This window comes from Ranitomeya imitator, chromosome 5, assembly GCF_032444005.1.
Source record: "Ranitomeya imitator isolate aRanImi1 chromosome 5, aRanImi1.pri, whole genome shotgun sequence".
NCBI classification, from domain to species: domain Eukaryota; kingdom Metazoa; phylum Chordata; class Amphibia; order Anura; family Dendrobatidae; genus Ranitomeya; species Ranitomeya imitator.
In genome coordinates, this window is record NC_091286.1 from 31,970,399 (window position 1) to 31,995,276 (window position 24,878).

Genomic DNA, 24,878 nt, shown 5'->3' on the forward strand with positions numbered 1-24,878 from the left:
ACACAGTGCAAAGAAAAAAAAATGGTCTCAGAACTTCTTTTTTCCCTCTATTGAGAAGCATTAGTACTTTGGGCCTCCAGTACTGTTATGATTAGGTAATTCAGAACCACAATGGACTTTGAAGTTCAGAGCACACAAAGTAACCTGACAATAACCAAAAGACATAGGACAAGCTCTGAGACGTGGGAACTCTGCTGACCGCAATCCCTAATCCTATCAAACACACTAGAGGTAGCCGTGGATTGCGCCTAACGCTCCCTATGCAACTCGGCACAGCCTGAGAAACTAGCTAGCCCTGAAGACAGAAAAATAAGCCTACCTTGCCTCAGAGAAATTCCCCAAAGGAAAAGGCAGCCCCCCACATATAATGACTGTGAGTTAAGATGAAAATACAAACACAGAGATGAAATAGATTATAGCAAAGTGAGGCCCGACTTACTGAATAGACCGAGGATAGGAAAGAGAGCTTTGCGGTCAACACAAAAACCTGCAAACAACCACGCAGAGGGGCAAAAAGACCCTCCGCACCGACTAACGGTACGGAGATGCTCCCTCTGCGTCCCAGAGCTTCCAGCAAGCAAGAAAAACCAAAAAGCAAGCTGGACAGAAAATCTAGCAACAAAATAAACACAAGCAGAACTTAACTTATGCTGAGCAGACAGGCCACAGGAACAATCCAGAAGGAAGCAAGACCAATACTAGAACATTGACTGGAGGCCAGGAGCAAAGCACTAGGTGGAGTTAAATAGAGCAGCACCTAATGACTTCACCACATCACCTGAGGAAGGAAACTCAGAAGCCGCAGTACCACTTGTGACCACAGGAGGGAGCTCTGCCACAGAATTCACAACAATGATGCTTCACTAGTCAAGGTGGGAAATGATGCGTATGTGCCATCCTCTTTGGAAGAGTCCAAGCTGTATTGTTGGCAAACTTTTGGGTGTTATATTATCTCAAGGGTCCTGAAAATGGAAAACAGCAGGCCATTCTGTCATGGTTTCCAAAATCTGATACTAGAACAGGGATCCAGTTTGATTTTAGTTATGTGGCCGTCTCATGACTGGTTATCGAACTTTTTGCTTTTGTTGCCTTCAACTCGACGTCCATACAACGCTCAACACAGACACTCCTAAATACGCCTCGCCGTAATATGGATGAACCTTGAGCTTTAGTATCTAGTGAAGAAAAAAAAAGCAATGCATAAAGTATTAATATGGCCCCAGCTATTCCCAAATTCAAATGTGAAGTCAACCTATCTGTCAAGAAAGCAGATGGATACGAAACGCAGTACAATGAAAGTTTCCACAAAGAAAAAAGATATCAAGGCACCACTCAGACTGATAAATTTCAGGAAAAACAAGTTGGGCTTCGGCATATCTCTTGCCATTTTCAGTCCCTAGTCATGTAATGACACAGCCGAATCACTACAGATGGAAATCTAGTGAAAAATGCTCAGCGCCTCTTGTAGTAACAACATCCAGCCAGGAACTGAATTATTTGTTGGCACAACTCAATTTCAACACTGATTCCTATATTAAACTCTGCGAGAAGATATTCGCCAATGACCCAGTTTATCAAGAGCACACATTGTGGTGCCATTTATTTCATGTGTATTCATAGTCTGCCTGGTATCTGCATCTTTCAAGTGCGCCCGTTAGGGCTACTCCTCGTAGGCTTTCATTTCTCATCAACGCTCTTCATTGTACATTGATAGAGGGGAATCATGTCGGTATCCACTCTGGCAGATGCAAAAACATCTTGACGGTTACTCAGAGGAATTGTGTGTGGATAATATTTCATGAGCACTAGAGATACAAAATAAATAATCGGGAAATACACGGAGTTCAAACACAGTCTATGTCAGGAGCTCATTTTCTTCCTTCTCTGGGGAAAGTACCTTGAGAACCATCTTCACCGGTAAAGTAATGCCCATTTGTAGTCCTCCAGAACTGATCTAACTAAAAAAAATCTTTCAGGTAATTGTAACTTTAGTTCATCGCATCTATCATTTACAAAAATGTAGGGTTTTTTTTTCTGCTGTGGACTCGACTCTGCATGGATTTGTGAATCACACCGAGTTAACAAAGCAAAGTTAAGAAAGTGTTTTTTGTTACAGTGAACATTTAAAACGTGTGCTTTAATAATTTTTTTTTTGGGGGGGGAATTTTACAAATTTTCCATTGTAACAATATTTCCTTAATAAAAACAAAAAAAAGGTAAACTTGTGTACACTTCGTTTTCAAATTAAGAAATAATTTATCTAAATATAAATGCATAGTTTGTGTGTATGTATGTATATATAATATAATATAAATTTATGGCAGTTTATAGAAAATTGATTTTTTTTTATTCTGTTTTCTGTACATGCGAGAGATCATCTAGACACTATTAGCCAGTAAAAAAAAAGAGATTTCTTCTATATTGTGTTGTGGACCTACTGTGATCTGTGCAGAGAAGAGAAGAGGTGAGCTGTGATATCACTTATTGTGAATGGTGGATCCTGTGTTATCTACTGTATATAGAGGTGATATCAGTCATTGTACAGGAGGAGGAGGTAAGCTGTGATATCACTTATTGTGAATGGTGGATCCTGTGTTATCTACTGTTTATAGAGGTTATTAGTCATTGTACAGGAGGAGGTGAGCTGTGATATCACTTATTGTGAATGGTGGATCCTGTTTTATCTACTGTATATAGAGGTGTTATCAGTCATTGTACAGGATGAGGAGGTGAGCTGTGACATCATCTATTGTGAAGGGTGGATCCTTTGTTATCTACTGTATATAAGGTGTTATCAGTCATTGTACAGGAATACCTATTGTGTATGGTGGATCCTGTGTTATCTACTGTATATAGAGGTGTTATCAGTCATTGTACAGGAGGAGGAGGTGAGCTGTGACATCACCTATTGTGAATGGTGGATCCTGTGTTATCTACTGTATATTCAGGTGTTATCAGTCATTGTACAGGAGGAGGTGAGCTGTGACATCACCTATTGTGAATGGTGGATCCTGTGTTATCTACTGTATATAAAGGTGTTATCAGACATTGTACAGGAGGAGGAGGTGAGCTGTGACATCAGCTATTGTGAATGGTGGATCCTGTGTTATCTACCGTATATAGAGGTGCTATCAGTCATTGTACAGGAGGAGGAGGTGAGCTGTGATATCACCTATTGTGAATGGTGGATACTGTGTTATCTAATGTATATAGAGGTGTTATCAGTCATTATACAGGATCAGGTGAGCTGTGATATCACCTATTGTGAATGGTGGATCCTGTGTTATCTACTGTATATAGAGGTGTTATCAGTCATTGTACAGGAGGAGGAGGTGAGCTGTAACATCACCTATTGTGAATGGTGGATGCTGTGTTATCTACTGTATATAGAGGTGTTATCAGTCATTGTACAGGAGGAGGAGGTGAGCTGTGACATCACCTATTGTGAATGGTGGATCCTGTGTTATCTACTGTATATAGAGGTGTTATCAGTCATTATACAGGATCAGGTGAGCTTTGACATCACCTATTGTGAATGGTGGATCCTGTGTTATCTACTGTATATAGAGATGTTACCAGTCATTGTACAGGAGGAGGAGGTGAGCTGTGACATCACCTATTGTAAATGGTGGATCCTGTGTTATCTACTGTATATTCAGGTGTTATCAGTCATTGTACAGGAGGAGGAGGTGACCTGTGACATCACCTATTGTGTATGGTGGATCCTGTGTTATCTACTGTATATAGAGGTGTTATCAGTCATTGTACAGGAGGAAGAGGTGAGCTGTGACATTACCTATTGTGTATGGTGGATCCTGTGTTATCTACTGTATATAGAGGTGTTATCAGTCATTGTACAGGAGGAGGTGAGCTGTGACATCACCTATTGTGAATGGTGGATCCTGTGTTATCTACTGTATATAAAGGTGTTATCAGACATTGTACAGGAGGAGGAGGTGAGCTGTGACATCAGCTATTGTGAATGGTGGATCCTGTGTTATCTACCGTATATAGAGGTGCTATCAGTCATTGTACAGGAGGAGGAGGTGAGCTGTGATATCACCTATTGTGAATGGTGGATCCTGTGTTATCTAATGTATATAGAGGTGTTATCAGTCATTATACAGGATCAGGTGAGCTGTGATATCACCTATTGTGAATGGTGGATCCTGTGTTATCTACTGTATATAGAGATGTTATCAGTCATTGTACAGGAGGAAGAGGTGAGCTGTGACATTACCTATTGTGTATGGTGGATCCTGTGTTATCTACTGTATATAGAGGCGTTATCAGTCATTGTACAGGAGGAGGAGGTGAGCTGTGACATCACCTATTGTGAATGGTGGATCCTTTGTTATCTACTGTATATAGAGGTGTTATCAGTCATTGTACAGGAGGGGGAGGTGAACTGTGATATCATCTATTGTGCATGGTGGATCCTGTGTTATCTTCTGTATATAGAGGTGTCATCCGCTATTGTACAGGAGGAGGAGGTGAGCTGTGATATCACCTATTGTGAATGGTGGATCCTGTGTTATCTTCTGTATATAGAGGTGTTATCAGTCATTGTACAGGAGGGGGAGGTGAACTGTGATATCATCTATTGTGCATGGTGGATCCTGTGTTATCTTCTGTATATAGAGGTGTCATCCGCCATTGTACAGGAGGAGGAGGTGAGCTGTGATATCACCTATTGTGAATGGTGGATCCTGTGTTATCTTCTGTATATAGAGGTGTTATCAGTCATTATACAGGAGGGGGAGGTGAGCTGTGACATCACCTATTGTGAATCGTGGATCCTGTGTTATCTACTGTATATAGAGGTGTTATCAGTTATTGTACAGGAGGAGGAGGTGAGCTGTGACATCACCTATTGAGAATGTTGGATCCTGTGTTATCTACTGTATATAGAGGTGTTATCAGTCACCTATTGTCAATGGTGGGTCCTGTATCATCTATGGATAGGAGATACTAGTTATTGCAATCCTGCCTATGATGATAATGGAATGATGGCTTAGAAATTATCTCTACATAACAGGAAATATTAGTTTATTATTGCAATTTTTTTCCTACAAAAAGCCATTTTTTATTGATGCATTACTTTCTTTTTTCTTTCCTTGTAGCCTTTCCAATACACTGTAGCACCAATAATACTTATATTTGCTATAAGATCTAAAATGTCTGATTTTTATGTGTACACCGTCCCCAATGAGGAGAGTAATAATAACCCCACACTTACCAGTTTAGCCCCTCACATTGGTCCTGTCTATACGGCCGTCACACAGATGTGTTCTGTAATTACACATTTGGTGGTTGAATCCTGAACTGAGAACATAAGGAGAGGAAGCAGGAACAGATTTTCTCCAGGCGCCTAATATACATCATATATTTACTGTTTGCTTAGTTTGCATTGAAAAGCTACCTTTTAAATGTAATGTACCATAAAAGTAAGGTTTATCTGCATGAAGAGTAAAATTGTTGCTATAGGTAAGAATCCAGGTTTTAGTGTTATGTTAACCCTGTTAGCCTGGTGGTAATGCTGAAATAAGAGTTGGCGCGGAGGTAGTTCAGCAGTGAAACATTAAGTTAAATGGTCCATGTTAACATCGCTGTTGATCCCGAGGAAAAGTTTTTTCCAGTATATGGAGCATTTCAATTTTATCCAACATATGCTCCCCACAGTTTTCTCTGCTCTAATTCATCCATGTTTTCCGACAGCTCCAGATGGTGTCCTGCCTCCGAGGCTTTCATCTGCCAACCCGACCAGTCTTCAGGTTGTCTGGTCTTCACCAGTTCGAAATAACGCTCCTGGCTTACCCAACTATCGACTCCAGATGAGATCGACTAACCCCACCAACAAAATCACAGAGTAAGCAGAATTCTACATGTGCCTTGAATAGATGTCTTTTAGGGTTTGATTTTCTTGTAGTATGAAGATAGATGGTGATAACTCTTTTCTTTTGACTTTCTAGTGAGTTTTCAGGCCCCAGCGCCTCCTTCACTTACACTGTTAAGAATCTCCAACCATACACCACATACGAACTGAGGATCATTGCCTCCAATACCTATGGAGATACCTATAGCAAATGGACCAACATGTCTACGGAAGAAGACAGTAAGTCAAGACTCGTGGTCAAGTGTTTGGGTACAGATAATGTCTAGCTTTAACTTTTCAAAGAACAGAGGACATTTCATATAACAGTTTTGGTGAAAAATAATTGGTTTAGGGCAACAAGAGCGTAAGGGGTCGCCCAACACTCTGAGCCACATCCTAATGTCAAGGTCAACATTGGATGCAAAATTTTCAACACTGAAAGGCTGTAGAATTTTTGTGTGTGTGAAGTGTAACAAATATTAGCATGATGCAAAAAAAAAAGAAAGTATTGGGTGGAGGTGTATCTAAAAGCTTTGGGTTTCAATGTAAAATTAACCATAACTTTTTTTTTTCCAACCAGGTACCATTAATAATACTAGCATCGCCTAATATGGCTGAGGGTCTTTTAGGCTCAAATTACAAATTAGGACCCAACTGTAAATTTTGCACCCCTGGGGAAGGCCCTGAAAAATGTTGCATTTCATCCTAAAGAAGAACCTTAAATCAGTAGCGTAGCAATCGGTAGGGGAGCAGAGGGTGTGCCTTTAACTATATTGGCCCGCTGTGCACACCAATATACTTATGACCTGCAGTAGAGCAGGGAGACATGGTCGCTCTGCACTGCTGCTCTCCGTTCTGAAGACCACAGGTTGCTTTAAGTCTGCGGCCTGAAGAATGGCAGGGTGATACAGTACCTGAAAATCAGGACGTCAAAGTCCCAACTTCATCACCCCACGCTGGGCCTCTGACATCCGGTGCATGTGTCCAAGCTTTGCCAGAGGACTTGTCAGGGTCCTGGATTAAGTGAGTGTATGATGTTTTTAATTTTAAGTAAAACTTGTGATGTGATATCTCTATACAATATATTGTATTATCTTGCATATTGTTGAGGCATAGAGGATACTCAAGGCTAAAATAAGTAACTTCATTCTTCTGGGTCCCAGGAGACGCCATCTACCACGTGACATTTATAATACTAATGTGGCATCTGGGCCTGAGGGTTGGCACTGCCTCCACGGCATCAGCTACCATTTTGCCTCCCACCGGCCTATAAACAGGTGCAACATTTTGTTTCCTAAATCATGACCAGTTCAGGAATAACTTTTTGAGTACCTGAAGGCCAATCTGCAAAGAATCTTTCTGATCAACTACTTGCAAACCTCAATTGTAGGAAGCCTTTTTGTGATTGGCCAACATTGCTCATAATTGTGTATCTTTAGCCAGTAAGAGATGGGAGCATGGTTTATGCCGGAATCTGGGAATTTGTACCAAGACGAGAGAAACAAGGATTGCGTATTGCATGCAGGACAAATTTAGAGACCAATGTGGTCACTCTGAAAAATGTATTTAAGGGTAGCTATTGTAAAAATTGCTATTAAGTAATTACTTATTTGTGTGTTACATGATAATATCAGTTAAAAGTAATGTATTATCTGAGTTATGATGCATCTTATTTAAATTGGTTTTTAATTTTAATTTTTTTATATTTTGATGGGGTGTTTCTGGAGCGTCTCCAAGGACAGTGGGGTACTCGGTATCAGGTCCTTCGGTTCACAGGGGGATGTTACGGTGGCTGACCCGGTCCGCGGCCCTGGGACGTCCGTGTAAAAGGGAAAGGTCTTTAAAGGGATATGTTCGTGACGCCACCTGTGGTATTCAGTCAGGGTGACCGACGCTGTTTAGGGGTCTGCTGGGCTGATGTTATGGCAGCTAGATGGTATACCTTCCCACAGGTGAAGTATATCCCCAGGGCTTCCCAGTGTGTAGATGGTGGATGGTGAGAGGCGCAGTGAAGAACGAGGACACAAGGTTGCAGTCTCTTTACCTTTACTGAAGATTTCAGCATCCACAGTCCAGAGCACCAGACCACAGGGCAGGCAGAGTCCGGCCGGTTTGGAGGCATGTCCAGAGTCCCCGTATCCAGGTAGAAATCAATAGCCTTCCTCTAGCGCCGTGGTGTTGTAGTCCCTTACTGCTAAGCTTCTCATAAGGTCCTCACAGATGTTGTAGATGTTATGTCTCTCTCTCTGTCCCCCAGATGGATAGGACATACCCGTATGACCAGTGGCTTGAGGCGTTTTACAGGGACTCTATCATGCCCCAGCCTCTAAGCGGTGCCACCTTGCCTCCTAGTTATAGGGCGGACAGGTAACGTGAAATTAGCTGTCCTGCCGGTCTCTGGAGCAAGGCATAAAGGATCGTTGCTCCCTCAGTGTTCCGGATACCGGGATCCTGCGCCTCAGAAGGAGGCAGCCTGTGTAGTGCTGTTCCCCTCCTGGAATCCACTCCTTTGCTACGACTTCTTCACCCTCTCTAAAATTCAGTTCTCCTTAGTGTCTCTTTCTAGAAGCTGCAGCTCTCAGGGCAGGCACAGCTCCGTGTCCTTCTTCCTCGATCTCTGACAGGATCTCACCCTTGTCAGGGACCAACTACCTGAGCGAAGCTCAGCCAGCAACTAACTCACTGAGCGAAGCTCAGGTAGCAACGAACTCACTTCCTCCCCAGGCAACCAGTTTTACCTAAGTGTGAGGAGTGCCCTAATAAATAGGAGCAGGGCTCCCCCTGGCGGCCTGGAGTATGAAATGTGTTGCATGTTTGTGATTTCCTGGATGCAGTTGTCCTTCTTTGCCTCCAAACATAACATCACTCCCCCCTAGAGGAGAATGATATTACTGCAACGACCCAGGACCCTGTGGCGCTGCATTTCTATTGTTTTTGTCTGTTTAAAATGTCCTTGAAATACTCCACAGGCTTTTAGAGCAATCACAATACCTTGTTCCTATCTGCAGCTCACTTTTCTGCTTTGCAGTGTAGACTGAGACAGATTGAGCAGAGGAGAAAAAATTTAAATAATGCTCTGTTGTATTGCTGAAGGTAAAGATTGGGCAGGATATTATTACTCTACTCATAGCTAAAGGCCCACATACACATCAAAGAAAAGTAATTCGAAATGGCCGATTTCAGCCATAATAAAACAATCGTCAGCTGCCTTTCCAAAAAATTAATCAGACATGTTTTATTTTTTAGCCAATTATAAGCACTGGCTGGATCATCGGCCAAAAAAAATTCAACACGGTGGATGCAATCTAATTAGATTTTTTTTTCCTGCCGGTAAACGACCATTTGTCAGCCCATATTTGTTCCATGTGTATGGGGCCTTAAAACTGTGCATTCAGCTCCCATATCACTTTCTGGCCTCTACGGTAGGGTCTGTTCTTCAACCCATCCTGGCATCTGTCTGTTATCTCCCCCGAATCTCCAATACACGTGAATGCTCAATTTGTCCGAGTGATCACATGTTCTCTGTGGGGATAGTGAAGTCATCAGGGATTGGCTTATCTCCTTGTAGAACATAAGGATCAGGCATATAAACTCAAAGGGTTCAATCCTTATCTCCCCCAAACATTAACCATCAGAGAAAAGTCAGTGGACCCTCATACTCATTAGATAAAAATTGTCCAACCATCTAATGTGTATGGGGGCTTTTAGTTTATTGAGATTTCACTGACTATTAAATCTGATGCATTTCAGCTTCCATAAAGCTAATAATTGCCACAATAGTATGACATACATGAGAAATTCCCCCAGTGTTGATCTAGAAAATCCCACATTGTGTCACTAAGCTTCCTCCAGTCCGTTCAGTGCATTAATACTAACCTTGTGTCTATAATCCGCTATTATAGGTGGTTTTGGATGTTTCGGAACAATTTGGCTATCAAGCAACGAGTAATAGACAAATGTCAAATCCATTCTATTTTGGGCGATTTAGCCGTTTTTATCACAAATAAAAGTTTAACTTTCCAGCTATCATTCTGAAGATTATTTTTATAGGCAATTTCTCTATGCTCTAGGGGAAAGACAGACGTAGACGATTGGATATGGACTGTAAAACAAGTTTATACAACAAGGACATGACGAAAATGGTTTTAGGAATGCATTTAGAAACAAAATTTCGTGTTGTCGTAGATTTTCCAGTCTACGGAAATTTCACAAATTTTCTTGGACTTTGCTGTGGTCGCACTAGTGGTACATGGACGCAGGTAGATCGACGAAGTTAGTCCTTCCTATAGAAAAACAACTCTACAGTGGAAGTTAGTCCTTCCTATAGGAAAACAATTCTACAGTGGATTCTAGGTCTGACCTTTCGGTAGAATTTTGGGTTATCAATGGTTTCATTTCTCCTGTCTACAAGTTACAGGTCTATGACATCTTTAGCCTTACTGTGAGACAAGTCAAAGTGTAACTTAAAAATTGTAGAAGTCAAAATAGTCAAATGCAACGGTCCATGGGGGTCTCTGGTGTAAAAAGTAAATCTCCGAATATTTTCATAACTACACCCCTAGTAGACCACATCACATCAGTGCCCCGATTCTACTCAAAGAAACATTCATCTTAACACCAAGGCTCGGTATTGTGGAAAACAAAATATTGGGGTCTACTGCTCTCCAAGAGACCTCTTTGACATATACAAGCTTAGTAACATAGTTAGTAAGTAAGGCCGAAAAAAGACATTTGTCCATCCAGTTCAGCCTATATTCCATCATAATAAATACCCAGATCTACGTCCTTCTACAGAACCTAATAATTGTATGATACAATATTGTTCTGCTCCAGGAAGACATCCAGGCCTCTCTTGAACCCCTCGACTGAGTTCGCCATCACCACCTCCTCAGGCAAGCAATTCCAGATTCTCACTGCCCTAACAGTAAAGAATCCTCTTCTATGTTGGTGGAAAAACCTTCTCTCCTCCAGACGCAAAGAATGCCCCCTTGTGCCCGTCACCTTCCTTGGTATAAACAGATCCTCAGCGAGATATTTGTATTGTCCCCTTATATACTTATACATGGTTATTAGATCGCCCCTCAGTCGTCTTTTTTCTAGACTAAATAATCCTAATTTCGCTAATCTATCTGGGTATTGTAGTTCTCCCATCCCCTTTATTAATTTTGTTGCCCTCCTTTGTACTCTCTCTAGTTCCATTATATCCTTCCTGAGCACCGGTGCCCAAAACTGGACACAGTACTCCATGTGCGGTCTAACTAGGGATTTGTACAGAGGCAGTATAATGCTCTCATCATGTGTATCCAGACCTCTTTTAATGCACCCCATGATCCTGTTTGCCTTGGCAGCTGCTGCCTGGCACTGGCTGCTCCAGGTAAGTTTATCATTAACTAGGATCCCCAAGTCCTTCTCCCTGTCAGATTTACCCAGTGGTTTCCCGTTCAGTGTGTAATGGTGATATTGATTCCCTCTTCCCATGTGTATAACCTTACATTTATCATTGTTAAACCTCATCTGCCACCTTTCAGCCCAAGTTTCCAACTTATCCAGATCCATCTGTAGCAGAATACTATCTTCTCTTGTATTAACTGCTTTACATAGTTTTGTATCATCTGCAAATATCGATATTTTACTGTGTAAACCTTCTACCAGATCATTAATGAATATGTTGAAGAGAACAGGTCCCAATACTGACCCCTGCGGTACCCCACTGGTCACAGCGACCCAGTTAGAGACTATACCATTTATAACCACCCTCTGCTTTCTATCACTAAGCCAGTTACTAACCCATTTACACACATTTTCCCCCAGACCAAGCATTCTCATTTTGTGTACCAACCTCTTGTGCGGCACGGTATCAAACGCTTTGGAAAAATCGAGATATACCACGTCCAATGACTCACCGTGGTCCAGTCTATAGCTTACCTCTTCATAAAAACTGATTAGATTGGTTTGACAGGAGCGATTTCTCATAAACCCATGCTGATATGGAGTTAAACAGTTATTCTCATTGAGATAATCCAGAATAACATCCCTCAGAAACCCTTCAAATATTTTACCAACAATAGAGGTTAGACTTACTGGCCTATAATTTCCAGGTTCACTTTTAGAGCCCTTTTTGAATATTGGCACCACATTTGCTATGCGCCAATCCTGCGGAACAGACCCTGTCTCTATAGAGTCCCTAAAAATAAGAAATAATGGTTTATCTATTACATTACTTAGTTCTCTTAGTACTCGTGGGTGTATGCCATCCGGACCCGGAGATTTATCTATTTTAATCTTATTTAGCCGGTTTCGCACCTCTTCTTGGGTTAGATTGGTGACCCTTAATATAGGGTTTTCATTGTTTCTTGGGATTTCACCTAGCATTTCATTTTCCACTGTGAATACCGTGGAGAAGAAGGTGTTTAATATGTTAGCTTTTTCCTCGTCATCTACAACCATTCTTTCCTCACTATTTTTTAAGGGGCCTACATTTTCAGTTTTTATTCTTTTACTATTGATATAGTTGAAGAACAGTTTGGGATTAGTTTTACTCTCCTTAGCAATGTGCTTCTCTGTTTCCTTTTTGGCAGCTTTAATTAGTTTTTTAGATAAAGTATTTTTCTCCCTATAGTTTTTTAGAGCTTCAATGGTGCCATCCTGCTTTAATAGTGCAAATGCTTTCTTTTTACTGTTAATTGCCTGTCTTACTTCTTTGTTTAGCCACATTGGGTTTTTCCTATTTCTAGTCCTTTTATTCCCACAAGGTATAAACCGCTTACACTGCCTATTTAGGATGTTCTTAAACATTTCCCATTTATTATCTGTATTCTCATTTCTGAGGATATTGTCCCAGTCTACCAGATTAAGGGCATCTCTAAGCTGTTCAAACTTTGCCTTCCTAAAGTTCAATGTTTTTGTGACTCCCTGACAAGTCCCCCTAGTGAAAGACAGGTGAAATTGCACAATATTGTGGTCGCTATTTCCTAAATGCCCAACCACCTGCAGATTTGTTATTCTGTCAGGTCTATTAGATAGTATTAGGTCTAAAAGTGCTGCTCCTCTGGTTGGATTCTGCACCAATTGTGAAAGATAATTTTTCTTGGTTATTAGCAGAAACCTGTTGCCTTTATGGGTTTCACAGGTTTCTGTTTCCCAGTTAATATCCGGGTAGTTAAAGTCCCCCATAACCAGGACCTCATTATGGGTTGCAGCTTCATCTATCTGCTTTAGAAGTAGACTTTCCATGCTTTCTGTTATATTTGGGGGTTTGTAACAGACCCCAATGAGAATTTTGTTACCATTTTTCCCTCCATGAATTTCAACCCATATGGACTCGACATCCTCATTCCCTTCGCTAATATCCTCCCTTAAAGTGGACTTTAGACAAGACTTTACATAGAGACAAACCCCTCCTCCTCTCCGATTTTTACGATCCTTTCTAAACAGACTGTAACCCTGTAAGTTAACTGCCCAGTCATAGCTTTCATCTAACCATGTCTCGGTTATTCCCACTATGTCAAAGTTACCTGTAGATATTTCTGCTTCTAGTTCTTCCATCTTGTTTGTCAGGCTTCTGGCGTTTGCGAGCATGCAGTTTAGAGGATTTTGTTTTGTTCCAATCTCCTCACTGTGGATTGTTTTAGAAATGTTCTTACCTCCCTTCTGAGTATGTTTTCCTGGGTCGTCTTTGTTCGAGTCTAATGTTTTTCTTCCCGTCCCCTCTTCTTCTAGTTTAACGCCCTCCTGATGAGTGTAGCGAGTCTTCTGGCGAATGTGTGTTTCCCAGGTTTGTTGAGGTGTAGTCCGTCTCTGGCGAGGAGTCCATCATACCAGTAATTCACACCGTGGTCCAGGAATCCAAATCCTTGTTGTCTGCACCATCGTCTTAGCCAGTTGTTTGCATCAAGGATCCTGTTCCATCTCCTGGTGCCATGCCCGTCTACTGGAAGGATAGAAGAAAAAACTACCTGTGCATCCAGTTCCTTTACTTTCTTCCCCAACTCTTCAAAGTCCTTGCAGATTGTCGGTAGGTCCTTCCTTGCCGTGTCATTGGTGCCAACATGTATCAGAAGAAATGGGTGGACGTCCTTGGAGCTGAAGAGCTTTGGTATCCTATCGGTCACATCCTTGATCATCGCACCTGGAAGGCAGCATACTTCTCTTGCAGTTATGTCCGGTCTGCAGATGGCTGCTTCGGTGCCTCTCAGTAGTGAGTCTCCCACCACCACCACTCTTCGTTGCTTCTTGGCTGTACTTTTTGCTGTCACTTGTTGCTGTGTGCCCTTTTCTTTTTTGCTTGCTGGTATTGCTTCATTCTTAGGTGTGCCATCTTCATCCTCTACAAAGATTTGATATCGGTTCTTCAGTTGTGTGGTTGGTGATTTCTCCATGGTCTTCTTGCTTCTTTTGGTCACATGCTTCCACTCATCTGCTTTTGGAGGTTCTCTGACACTTTTTGCACCTTCTGTGACCAGTAGAGATGCTTCTGTTCTGTCTAGAAAGTCTTCATTCTCTTTGATGAGTTTCAAAGTTGCTATTCTTTCTTCCAGACCCCGCATATGGGACCTTTCCCAACTCTTCCGTGTGTTTTTGTTTTCTCCCCTTTTTCCGGGACCTTTCTGGACATTCCAGTAGATTGAAGAAGTATAGTCCACCCCTGGTCAACAAAAAACAAATCTATAGAGTTACCATTCGGTTCCCAAAATCATAGAGCCCAACGTGGGCTGTGATAAGAGCGAGCTCCATTTACAGCAGATACAGGTGGTTGTCTAGAGTGGGCTCCTGCCATACATTTATACAGCTTATGAGAAGATGAAGGACACCAGACAAGAGGCCATTGCCATTCAGTACCCGGCCCCCCATTGCTCAAGGGCCCCATAGTGACTTCATGACCTGCAGTATGCCGTGCCACTGCCTTTGAGATCCTATCTAAGCTAACAAAATATAATGGCTGTGCCCAAAGCCATGGCCAAGACTCTGCCACTAATTATCCAACACATTCCCAACTCTACCCATCCACTCCAAAAATTTGGATTCCCAGTCATTCCCACAGCTTATGTCAAGAGAAGATGAAAGACACCAAACAAGAGGCCGCTGCCATTCAGTACCTGGCCCCCCATTGCTCAAGGGCCCCATGGTGGCTTCATGACATGCAGTACGCCACTGCCTTTGAGATCCTATCTAAGCTAACAAAATATGATGTCTTTGGCCAAAGCCATGGCCAAGACTCTGCCACTAATTATTCAACACATTCCCAACTCTTCCCATCCACTCCAAAAATGTGGATTCCCAGTCATTCCCACAGCTTATGTCAAGAGAAGATGAAAGACACCAGACAAAAGGCCGCTGCCATTCAGTACCCGGCCCCCCATTTCTCAAGGGCCCCATAGTGACTTCATGACATGCAGTACGCCACTGCCTTTGAGATCCTATCTAAGCTAACAAAATATGATGGCTATGGCCAAAACCATGGCCAAGACTCTGCCACTAATTATCCAGCACATTCCCAACTCTACCCATCCACTCCGAAAATTTGGATTCCCAGTCATTCCCACCGGGATTAATGGGAATCAATGAAGAGATGCCAAAAATTTTTCGAAAGTAAATAAGCCGATTCCACCGTAGACAGATAATTGGGAAATATTTATAGCATTTTTCCCCTTCATTTCAAGTACAGACTTCTAAAGTAGTTGAACAAAATAGCTTGCCATAAAAAAGATAATTTAATTTGCCGAAATGAAGCAATCTTCTTTTATTAATGATGGCGGTCCTGGAATATGAATCATAGATCCTCTTCGTCTCCGATTTTTTTTTTCCCCAGTGCGGTAGGATAGAGGAGAGAAGGTACGGCTCCGTTATCAATAATTACTTGTACAAATAATTGCTGGGAAGTCACAACAGGTCTGTTATTCTTCGCATTGCACGCTGCCTCCGCTTTCCGTGTAACTGTCATCGTTAGCCGCCTCCCGTCCAGCGACAAAAGCATCGACAACATGTTATATTCTACATTGATTTTACAGTTAAGGGCTTGATGGTGATATATAGGGATTTTAAGAATTCAGCTGAGAGGATGACTTTTGCCTTTTATCATTCCATTAAAATTTTATAACCATCTTTTTCATGTCATCTCAGCCATGAATTCTTACTTTAGAAAGTGATAGCTACAGCTGTGAACATAACTTTCCTCTTGTTCAAAGCTTCTCATTGTATTAGCCAACTAGCCCAATTACAGGCGCTACTTGTGTTTTACATAATTGAGATGACCCTTTTGACACACCGTACCAGGAGCCGAAAAAAAAAAAGACCATAGTCCTGGAAAGCTGCACCGATGTGACAGCTGAGAGTATACTAATGTAAGATCAGCTGAAGCGGTTGTATTGAAAAACAAAACAGACTTAGAGTTAAAAAAAAAAACAGCGCCACCTCTGCGTACAGGTTGTGTGTGGTATTGCAAGTCATCCTTATTATTCATTTCAATGGATCTGAGCTGCAATACCAGATCCAACCCATGGACTGAAGTAAGCAACTATGTCTTTCTAATCCACTTCAACCCCATTTAATCCTTTTAAAATCCGCATGATAATTAAAAATATATTTATATATTTTCTCTTTTATATTCTTATACTCGATTTAAGCCTACTAACCCATTAAACGAAGGAAAGTTGGATAAGTGGAGGTGGGAAAAAAGGGCTGAAACAGAAAGATCGGACTACAAATCCATACTGTATCTGCAGTAAAGGGAATATGTCAGTAGGCTTTTGCAATGTAATCCGAGAGCAGCACGATATAGGGGAAGAGACGCTGACTCCAGTGATATGTGACTTGCTAGGTTGTGTTTTGCGGTTTCAATGCAATCCGTGTTTTATCAGCGGGAGATTTATCACTACAGGACTAGGTGACTCGTGCCTCCTAGTCCAACCACACCCCCACGACCGATTAGCAGCCAATCATGAGTGTGGGCGGGGTTATACACAGTGCAGTATTCTGAATACTGCTACATCTATAGCAGAGAAAAAAACAGGATTCTATCAACATTACAACAAGCAGACCAGTAAGTGACAAATCGCTGGAATTAGCACCTCTTCCCCTCAGATTACATAGGAAAACCCTGCTGAAAGGTCCATTTAACAGGGTATCTAAGACCTATGTTACACTATAGAGTGCTATTGTTAGGCTAGGGTTATTTTGACCAAGGCCATATTTTCAAGTATCATGTGTCACTTTATGGGGTAATAACTCTAGAATGTTTTAACATATCCCAGCAATTCTGCAATATTTTTTAAAATTTATTTTCATGACACATTGCACTTTATGTCAGTGGCAAATTTAGGATGATTAAGTTTTGCATATATTTATAAAAATATTGGAAAGTTGGCAACAGTTTTTTTGTAAATTTTCAATTTTCGAATTTTGATTTTTTAATACCATTATAGGGAACTTTCCCCAGACTATGTCTTTATTGAACACTTCGTGCATTTCCTAACATTCCCATTTTTGTGACTTATAGATTTTTAAATTTCCAATACCAGTCATTAGCAAATGATTTTATGAAAACTCAAAAATCTACAAGTCGCAAAAAGGGACTCGTAACCTGAGAAAGAACAAAAAGTCATGGTGGCATTTTGGCGATGCCTGCAGAAGTGTACAGTTTAATGAGAACCCCATTTACCAGACGTCTACTTTACATCAGCATCATTTTCCTGGAGTCTTTTTATTCTTTTAGGATGTTAGAAGGGTTAAAAGTTTAGCAGCAATTCCATTTTTTTAAGGGAAATTTATAAAACTTTTTTTTACCAATCTATTGAATTTTGAAGTGACTTTGAGGGGCGGATATATTTTTAAATCCACAAAAACTGACACCGTTTTAAAGATTGCGCCCCCCGAAGCTCTGTTAGGGAATAGTTTGTTAACCCTTCAGGTGCTTTAGAGAAATTAAAACAAAACATATTGGAATAGAATGAAAAACTACATTTTTTTCGAGTAAAATGTTACTTACTTCTTAGCAGGTTGCCATAACTGGACCCAGTAGCCCCATTACTTGGCCTAAAATTGCCATTGCAACCATCAGGACCATGCCATTGTGCCAATGGGGTCACAAATAAAGTCCCCTTTCTGTTTACCATGTAGATGATGCCATTCCTACTCACGGCAGCATTTAGGTGGTTAAAAGTCTGCGATTGGTGCTAAAATAGGATGCATTGTATATACGGGTGCTTCTCACAAAATTAGAATATCATCAAAAAGTGAATTTGTTTCAGTTCTTCAATACAAAAAGTGAAACTCATATATTATATAGTCATTACAAACAGAGTGATCTATTTCATGTGTTTAAAAAGGCTCCTTAGTCTGTTTCAGTAGGATCCACAATCATGGGGAAGACTGCTGACTTGACAGAAGGCAATTATTGACACACGCCAGAAGGAAAGTAAATTTAGCATTTCATTTGGAAATCAAGGTCCCAGAGTCTGGAGGAAGAGTGGAGAGGCCACAATCCAAGCTGCTGGAGGTCTAGTGTGAAGTCTCCACAATCAGTGATGGTTTGGGGAGCCATGTCATCTGCTGGTGTAGGTCCACTGTGTTTTATCAAGACCAAAGTCAGAGCAGCCGTCAACCAGGAAATTTTAAAGCACTTCATGCTTCCCTCTGCCGGCTAGCTTTTTGGAGATAGAAATATCATTCTCCAGCAGGACTTGGCACCTGTCCACACTGCTAAAAGTACCAATACCTGGTTTATAAACAACAGTATCATTGGGCTTGATTGGCAGCAAACTCCCTTGACCTTAACCCCATAGAGAATCTATGGGGTATTGTCAAGAGGAAGATGAGACACCAGAGCCAACAATGCAGACGAGCTGAAGGCTGCTATCAAAGCAACCTGGGCTTCCATAACACCTCAGCAGTGCCACCGACTGATCACCTCCATGCCATGCCGCATTGATGCAGTAATTGATGCGAAAGGAGCCCCGACCAAGTATTGAGTGCATTTACTGAACATACATTTTGGTAGGCCAACATTTTGGATTTTAAAATCATTTTTTCAAGCTGGTATTATAAAGTATTCTAATTTACTGAGATAATGACTTTTGGGTTTTCATTGGCTCTAAGCCATAATCATCAACATTAACAGAAATAAACACGTGAAATAGATCACTCTGTTTGTATTGACTCTATATAATACAGTGCCTTGCGAAAGTATTCGGCTCCCTGGAACTTTTCAAACTTTTCCCACATATCATGCTTCAAACACAAAGATGCCAAATGTAATATTTTGGTGAAGAATCAACAACAAGTGGAACACAATTGTGAAGTTGAACGAAATTTATTGGTTATTTTAAATTTTTGTGGAAATTCAAAAACTGAAAAGTGGGGCGTGCAATATTATTCGGACCCTTTAACTTAATACTTTGTTGCACCACCTTTTGCTGCGATTACAGCTGCAAGTCGCTTGGGGTATGTTTCTATCAGTTTTGTACATCGAGAGACTGAAATTCTTGCCCATTCTTCCTTGGCAAACAGCTCGAGCTCAGTGAGGTTTGATGGAGATCGTTTGTGAACAGCAGTTTTCAGCTCTTTCCACAGATTCTCGATTGTGAGGTCTGGACTCTGACTTGGCCATTCTAACACCTGGATACGTTTATTTGTGAACCATTCCATTGTAGATTTTGCTTTATGTTTGGGATCATTGTCTTGTTGGAAGACAAATCTCCATCCCAGTCTCAGATCTTTTGCAGACTCCCAAAAGGTTTTCTTCAAGAATGGTCCCGTATTTGGCTCCATCCATCTTTCCATCAATTTTAACCATCTTCCCTGTCCCTGCTGAAGAAAAGCAGGCCCAAATCATGATGCTGCCACCACCATGTTTGACAGTGGGGATGGTGTGTTCAGGGTGATGAGCTGTGTTGCCTTTACACCAAACATATCGTTTGGCATTGTTGCCAAAAAGTTCGATTTTGGTTTCATCTGTCTGACCAGAGCACCTTCTTCCACATGTTTGGTGTGTCTCCCAGGTGGCTTGTTGCAAACTTTAAACGACACTTTTTATGGATATCTTTGAGAAATGGCTTTCTTCTTGCCACTCTTCCATAAAGGCCAGATTTGTGCACTGTACAACTGATTGTTGTCTTATGGACTGACTGTCCCACCTCAGCTGTAGATCTCTGCAGTTCATCCAGAGTGATCATGGGCCTCTTGGCTGCATCTCTGATTAGTCTTCTCCTTGTTTGATATGAAAGTTTAGAGGGACGGCCGGGTCTTGGTAGATTTGCAGTGGTATGATACTCCTTCCATTTTAATATGATCACTTGCACAGTGCTCCTTGGGATGTTTAAAGTTTTGGAAATCATTTTGTATCCAAATCCGGCTTCAAACTTCTCCGCAACAGTATCACGGACCTGCCTGTTGTGTTCCTTGGTCTTCATGATGCTCTCTGTGCTTCAAACAGAACCCTGAGACTATCACAGGGCAGGTGCATTTATATGGAGACTGGATTACACACAGGTGGATTATATTTATCATCATTAGGCATTTAGGACAGCATTGGATCATTCAGAGATCCACAATGAACTTCTGGAGTGAGTTTGCTGCACTGAAAGCAAAGGGGCTGAATAATATTGCACGCCCCACTTTTCAGATTTTTAATTTCCACAAAAATATCAGCAGTAACAGCCAGCTTAAAGGGAACCTGTCCACACATTTTTACATATAGAACTAGTGGTGTGGCTGTATAGTCATTTCCTCTCTAAGAAAATTCACACCTTCTTTAGAAAAATCTGATGTGCCAGTCGCGAGAAATCTAGCGCGTATGCTCATGAGACTGCACTTAGAGGAAGCAGTCTAAGAACACTGACACACCCCCAGTTCTCTTTCGGTCTGATTTGCATATGACTTCAAAGCTTGATTTCTCATGACTGGCACATTGGATCTCTACATGAAAGGTATCATTTTTATTGGGAGACAAGCAGCTATATGGCCATACCCCTACTTTCATATGTAAAATGCTGCTGACAGCTTCCCTTTAAGACCTTACTGCATTGTCTTGAGAGGTTGTGCTGCCACAAAGGATAGGAAAGGGGTTCTCACCTCTCAGTCAATTTATTCTGTAAATTATAGAACTATCTGATTGTATTCAGTACTGGTTTATTCGGCTTCTCTTCCGCCAAGCTCCTTCTCAGGAGTTAAATCCTCATCATCGCCCATCATCCTGCCGCTCCCCGAGGAAGGTCAGACTCTGACCAAGAGTCATAAGAAAACCTTCACTCGTTGCTCGTGGCCCCCATCCTGCATTATATGCGCTCTATATATAATAATAAACATTCCCAAATTCCACATTTGACATCTTTTTTGTGACATTTTAAACCCCTGACATTTGAAGCTTTAAAAAAACCCCAAAAAAAACCAACGTTGCTCCAAACAATTACCAAATACAAGTATACCTATATTTTAAGATATATAATAAAATCTATTGCTCTCAGACACACATACGGAACGGAGAAAAAAAAAATATTCACATAAATGTCAAAACTTGCTCTGGGCAAAAAAATAAAAAAAATGAAGGCGATACTATTTCCCTGATCTGCCGTAGCAATTTTGACTTATCAGGATGTGGTTTATAAGAATGCTAAATGTCCTCGAATTACAGCTGTTCCGCTGATCAGTGATTGAGGCAGACTGGTGTTATTGCACCGTGTTCTTGCTTGTACCTAGAGAGCAGTAAAGCTTCGATATAATAAAAGGCACCTGCATTTTAAATGAAATTTCAATTGAAAAACTTAACAGCCCTTCAAATTGCAGAATTTAACGCAGCCCAGTAAAGCTTAAATAACACTTTTCCCTCCACAGACTGAGGCTTTTGCATTCAAGGTGACTTGATTGTGTCGCGTGGCGGAATTATTTACAATTAAGCCATCTCTCCGGGGGGCCCCCAGAGAGTATTTGCTGTTGCACAACACCTAGGCAGGCATATGGTTGCTCTTTTTCAGTATTCATCCTGGCTCTTGAACCTTTATGGTAATTGAATCTGTTAGAGTGCTGAGTGGAAGAGGCATAAAAACCTGTTAACCCAAAGGTCAGATCTGTGCATTGTTTATTTATCAGTGGGTAAAAGCGCTAAATCGGCAGCTTCTGTCACAGTCACAATAAAAAATCACCTACAATATTAACAGGGAGTAGATAAATGGCTGAACGTGGATTAGAATCACAAATAGTAACAATGGAGCCGCCACCGATACAATGCATCAACGGGAGGTATCGTAAAATTAAAATATACGCTCATATTTGCGAGCTTTATAGCAGACGGTTAGGATGTTATTATTTGGAGCGCGTAAAACATTCATATGTTGGATGATTAGCGTCTTATGACTTGTTAACGCCTGAAGCCGCGGCAGGAGGCACAGTTTAATCTTTATAATGACTGGTTAACGCCTGAAGCCGCGGCAGGAGGTACAGTTTACTCTTTATAATGACTGGTTAACACCTGAAGCCGCGGCAGGAGGTACAGTTTACTCTTTATAATGACTGGTTAACACCTGAAGCCGCGGCAGGAGGTACAGTTTACTCTTTATAATGACTGGTTAACGCCTGAAGCCACGGCAGGAGGTACAGTTTACTCTTTATAATGACTGGTTAACGCCTGAAGCCGCGGCAGGAGGCACAGTTTACTCTTTATAATGACTGGTTAACACCTGAAGCCGCGGCAGGAGGTACAGTTTACTCTTTATAATGACTGGTTAACGCCTGAAGCCACGGCAGGAGGTACAGTTTACTCTTTATAATAACTGGTTAACGCCTGAAGCCAGGGCAGGAGGCACAGTTTACTCTTTATAATGACTGGTTAACGCCTGAAGCCATGGCAGGAGGCACAGTTTACTCTTTATAATAACTGGTTAACACCTGAAGCCACGGCAGGAGGTACAGTTTACTCTTTATAATGACTGGTTAACACCTGAAGCCACGGCAGGAGGTACAGTTTACTCTTTATGATGACTGGTTAACGCCTGAAGCCACGGCAGGAGGTACAGTTTACTCTTTATAATAACTGGTTAACACCTGAAGCCGCGGCAGGAGATACAGTTTACTCTTTACAATAACTGGTTAACGCCTGAAGCCACAGCAATAGGTACAGTTTACTCTTTATAATGACTGGTTAACGCCTGAAGCCGCGGTAGGAGGCACAGTTTACTCTTTATAATGACTGGTTAACGCCTGAAGCCACGGCAGGAGGCACAGTTTAATCTTTATAATGACTGGTTAACGCCTGAAGCCAGGGCAGGAGGCACAGTTTACTCTTTATAATGACTAGCGCCTGAAGCCGCGACAGGAGGCACAGTTTACTCTTTATAATGACTGGTTAACGCCTGAAGCCGCGACAGGAGGTACAGTTTATAATGACTGGTTAACGCCTGAAGCCGCGACAGGAGGCACAGTTTACTCTTTATAATGACTGGTTAACACCTGAAGCCACGGCAGGAGGTACAGTTTACTCTTTATAATGACTGGTTAACACCTGAAGCCACAGCAGGAGGCACAGTTTACTCTTTATGACTGGTTAATGCCTGAAGCCGCGGCAGGAGGTACAGTTTACAGTTTATAATGACTGGTTAACACCTGAAGCTGCGGCAGGAGGCACAGTTTATAATGACTGGTTAACGCCTGAAGCCGCGGCAGGAGGCACAGTTTATAATGACTGGTTAACGCCTGAAGCCGCGGCAAGAGGAACAGTTTACTCTTTATAATGACTGGTTGACACCTGAAGCTGCAGCAGTAGGTACAGTTTACAGTTTATAATGACGGGTTAACGCCTGAAGCCGCGGCAGGAGGAACAGTTTACTCTTTATAATGACTGGTTGACACCTGAAGCTGCAGCAGGAGGTACAGTTTACAGTTTATAATGATTGGTTAACACCTGAAGCCGCGGCAGGAGGAACAGTTTACTCTTTATAATGACTGGTTGACACCTGAAGCCACGGCAGGAGGTACAGTTTACTCTTTATAATGACTGGTTAACTGATGAAGCTGCGGCATGATGTACGGTTTACTTAGTAACATAGACTGATGGGATTCAAATTACCCACAGATCCTAGGCATTAAGAGCTCAGTTCTCAAGGATTTCATATTTAAGGCTGGTTGTACACTTCACAGGTCACGATGTCCGTCACCGGACCCTCAGCAAAGCTCCTCACCCATACTCAACAACCTCACTGCTGATGAGCTAAGATGAAGAAACTTGCAGTTGATTCTGTACAGCCTTAGAAATTAAGTAATTGAAAAGTCAGCTCTTGAGGCTCCGAATACAAATGCAGTGTGATCCACAACATTGGACTTTATCTGTCCAAGCAAAGACCCCAATTTCCAAACTGGATGGATGGAGGTCTCTGGTCCCAAATTCAACAGTCACATGAGCATATGTGAGGCTGCTGAATTTGGGTCAAATAACCGGCATTCAGTCTTGACATCCCAGGCCATATTCAAATACTCAGAGAGAAAGTTAGATGTATGAAACTGGCCTATTTAACAGTTTCTCTCATGTCTCTATCCCGAAAACACTTCTACCACAGAACCGCCCTCCTACAGCCAAACAAGCCTTCATCTAGATCTTCTCAAGATCAAGTTAGGCCAAAACGCAGTTTATCAAAGTCCTGACCACACTGGCCATCAACTTTTAAGCGGAAATGCATAATGGGCATAAACAGGCCCATCTCAGCCCCTGGCCACCAGCAGTCAATCATCTGCTCACCACCCACTTTACAACTCCTCTGTTATTCTATGCTCCTGACCACTCTCCACAGTTCATCACAGGCCACTCTCTGATGAGTCCTATACAATAGTCCACAAACTCTGCACAAACAACCATGCAAATGTTCTAGTCTTGGAGGAACCAGATTGGTAATCATGATCCTAACCTAATGCAGATTGAGTGCATGGGAAGATCTAAACCCTCCCTAAAAAACCTCCCAACCAAGCATCATGAAACATTAGCTAGTATGATATGGGTGAATGTACATAGAGAATTTGTTCAGAT

At 41.7% G+C, this 24,878-nt stretch overlaps 1 protein-coding gene across 1 annotated transcript in view; it reads left to right on the forward strand.

Moving 5' to 3' along the window:
• USH2A (usherin) overlaps window positions 1-24,878 on the forward strand; it is an 824,795-nt gene that overhangs the window by 511,730 nt on the left and 288,187 nt on the right. The window contains exons 46-47 of the mRNA XM_069726496.1: window positions 5,719-5,869; window positions 5,973-6,115. Of these exons, the coding sequence (XP_069582597.1) occupies window positions 5,719-5,869; window positions 5,973-6,115 (294 nt within the window). The remainder of the gene's footprint in view (window positions 1-5,718; window positions 5,870-5,972; window positions 6,116-24,878) is intronic.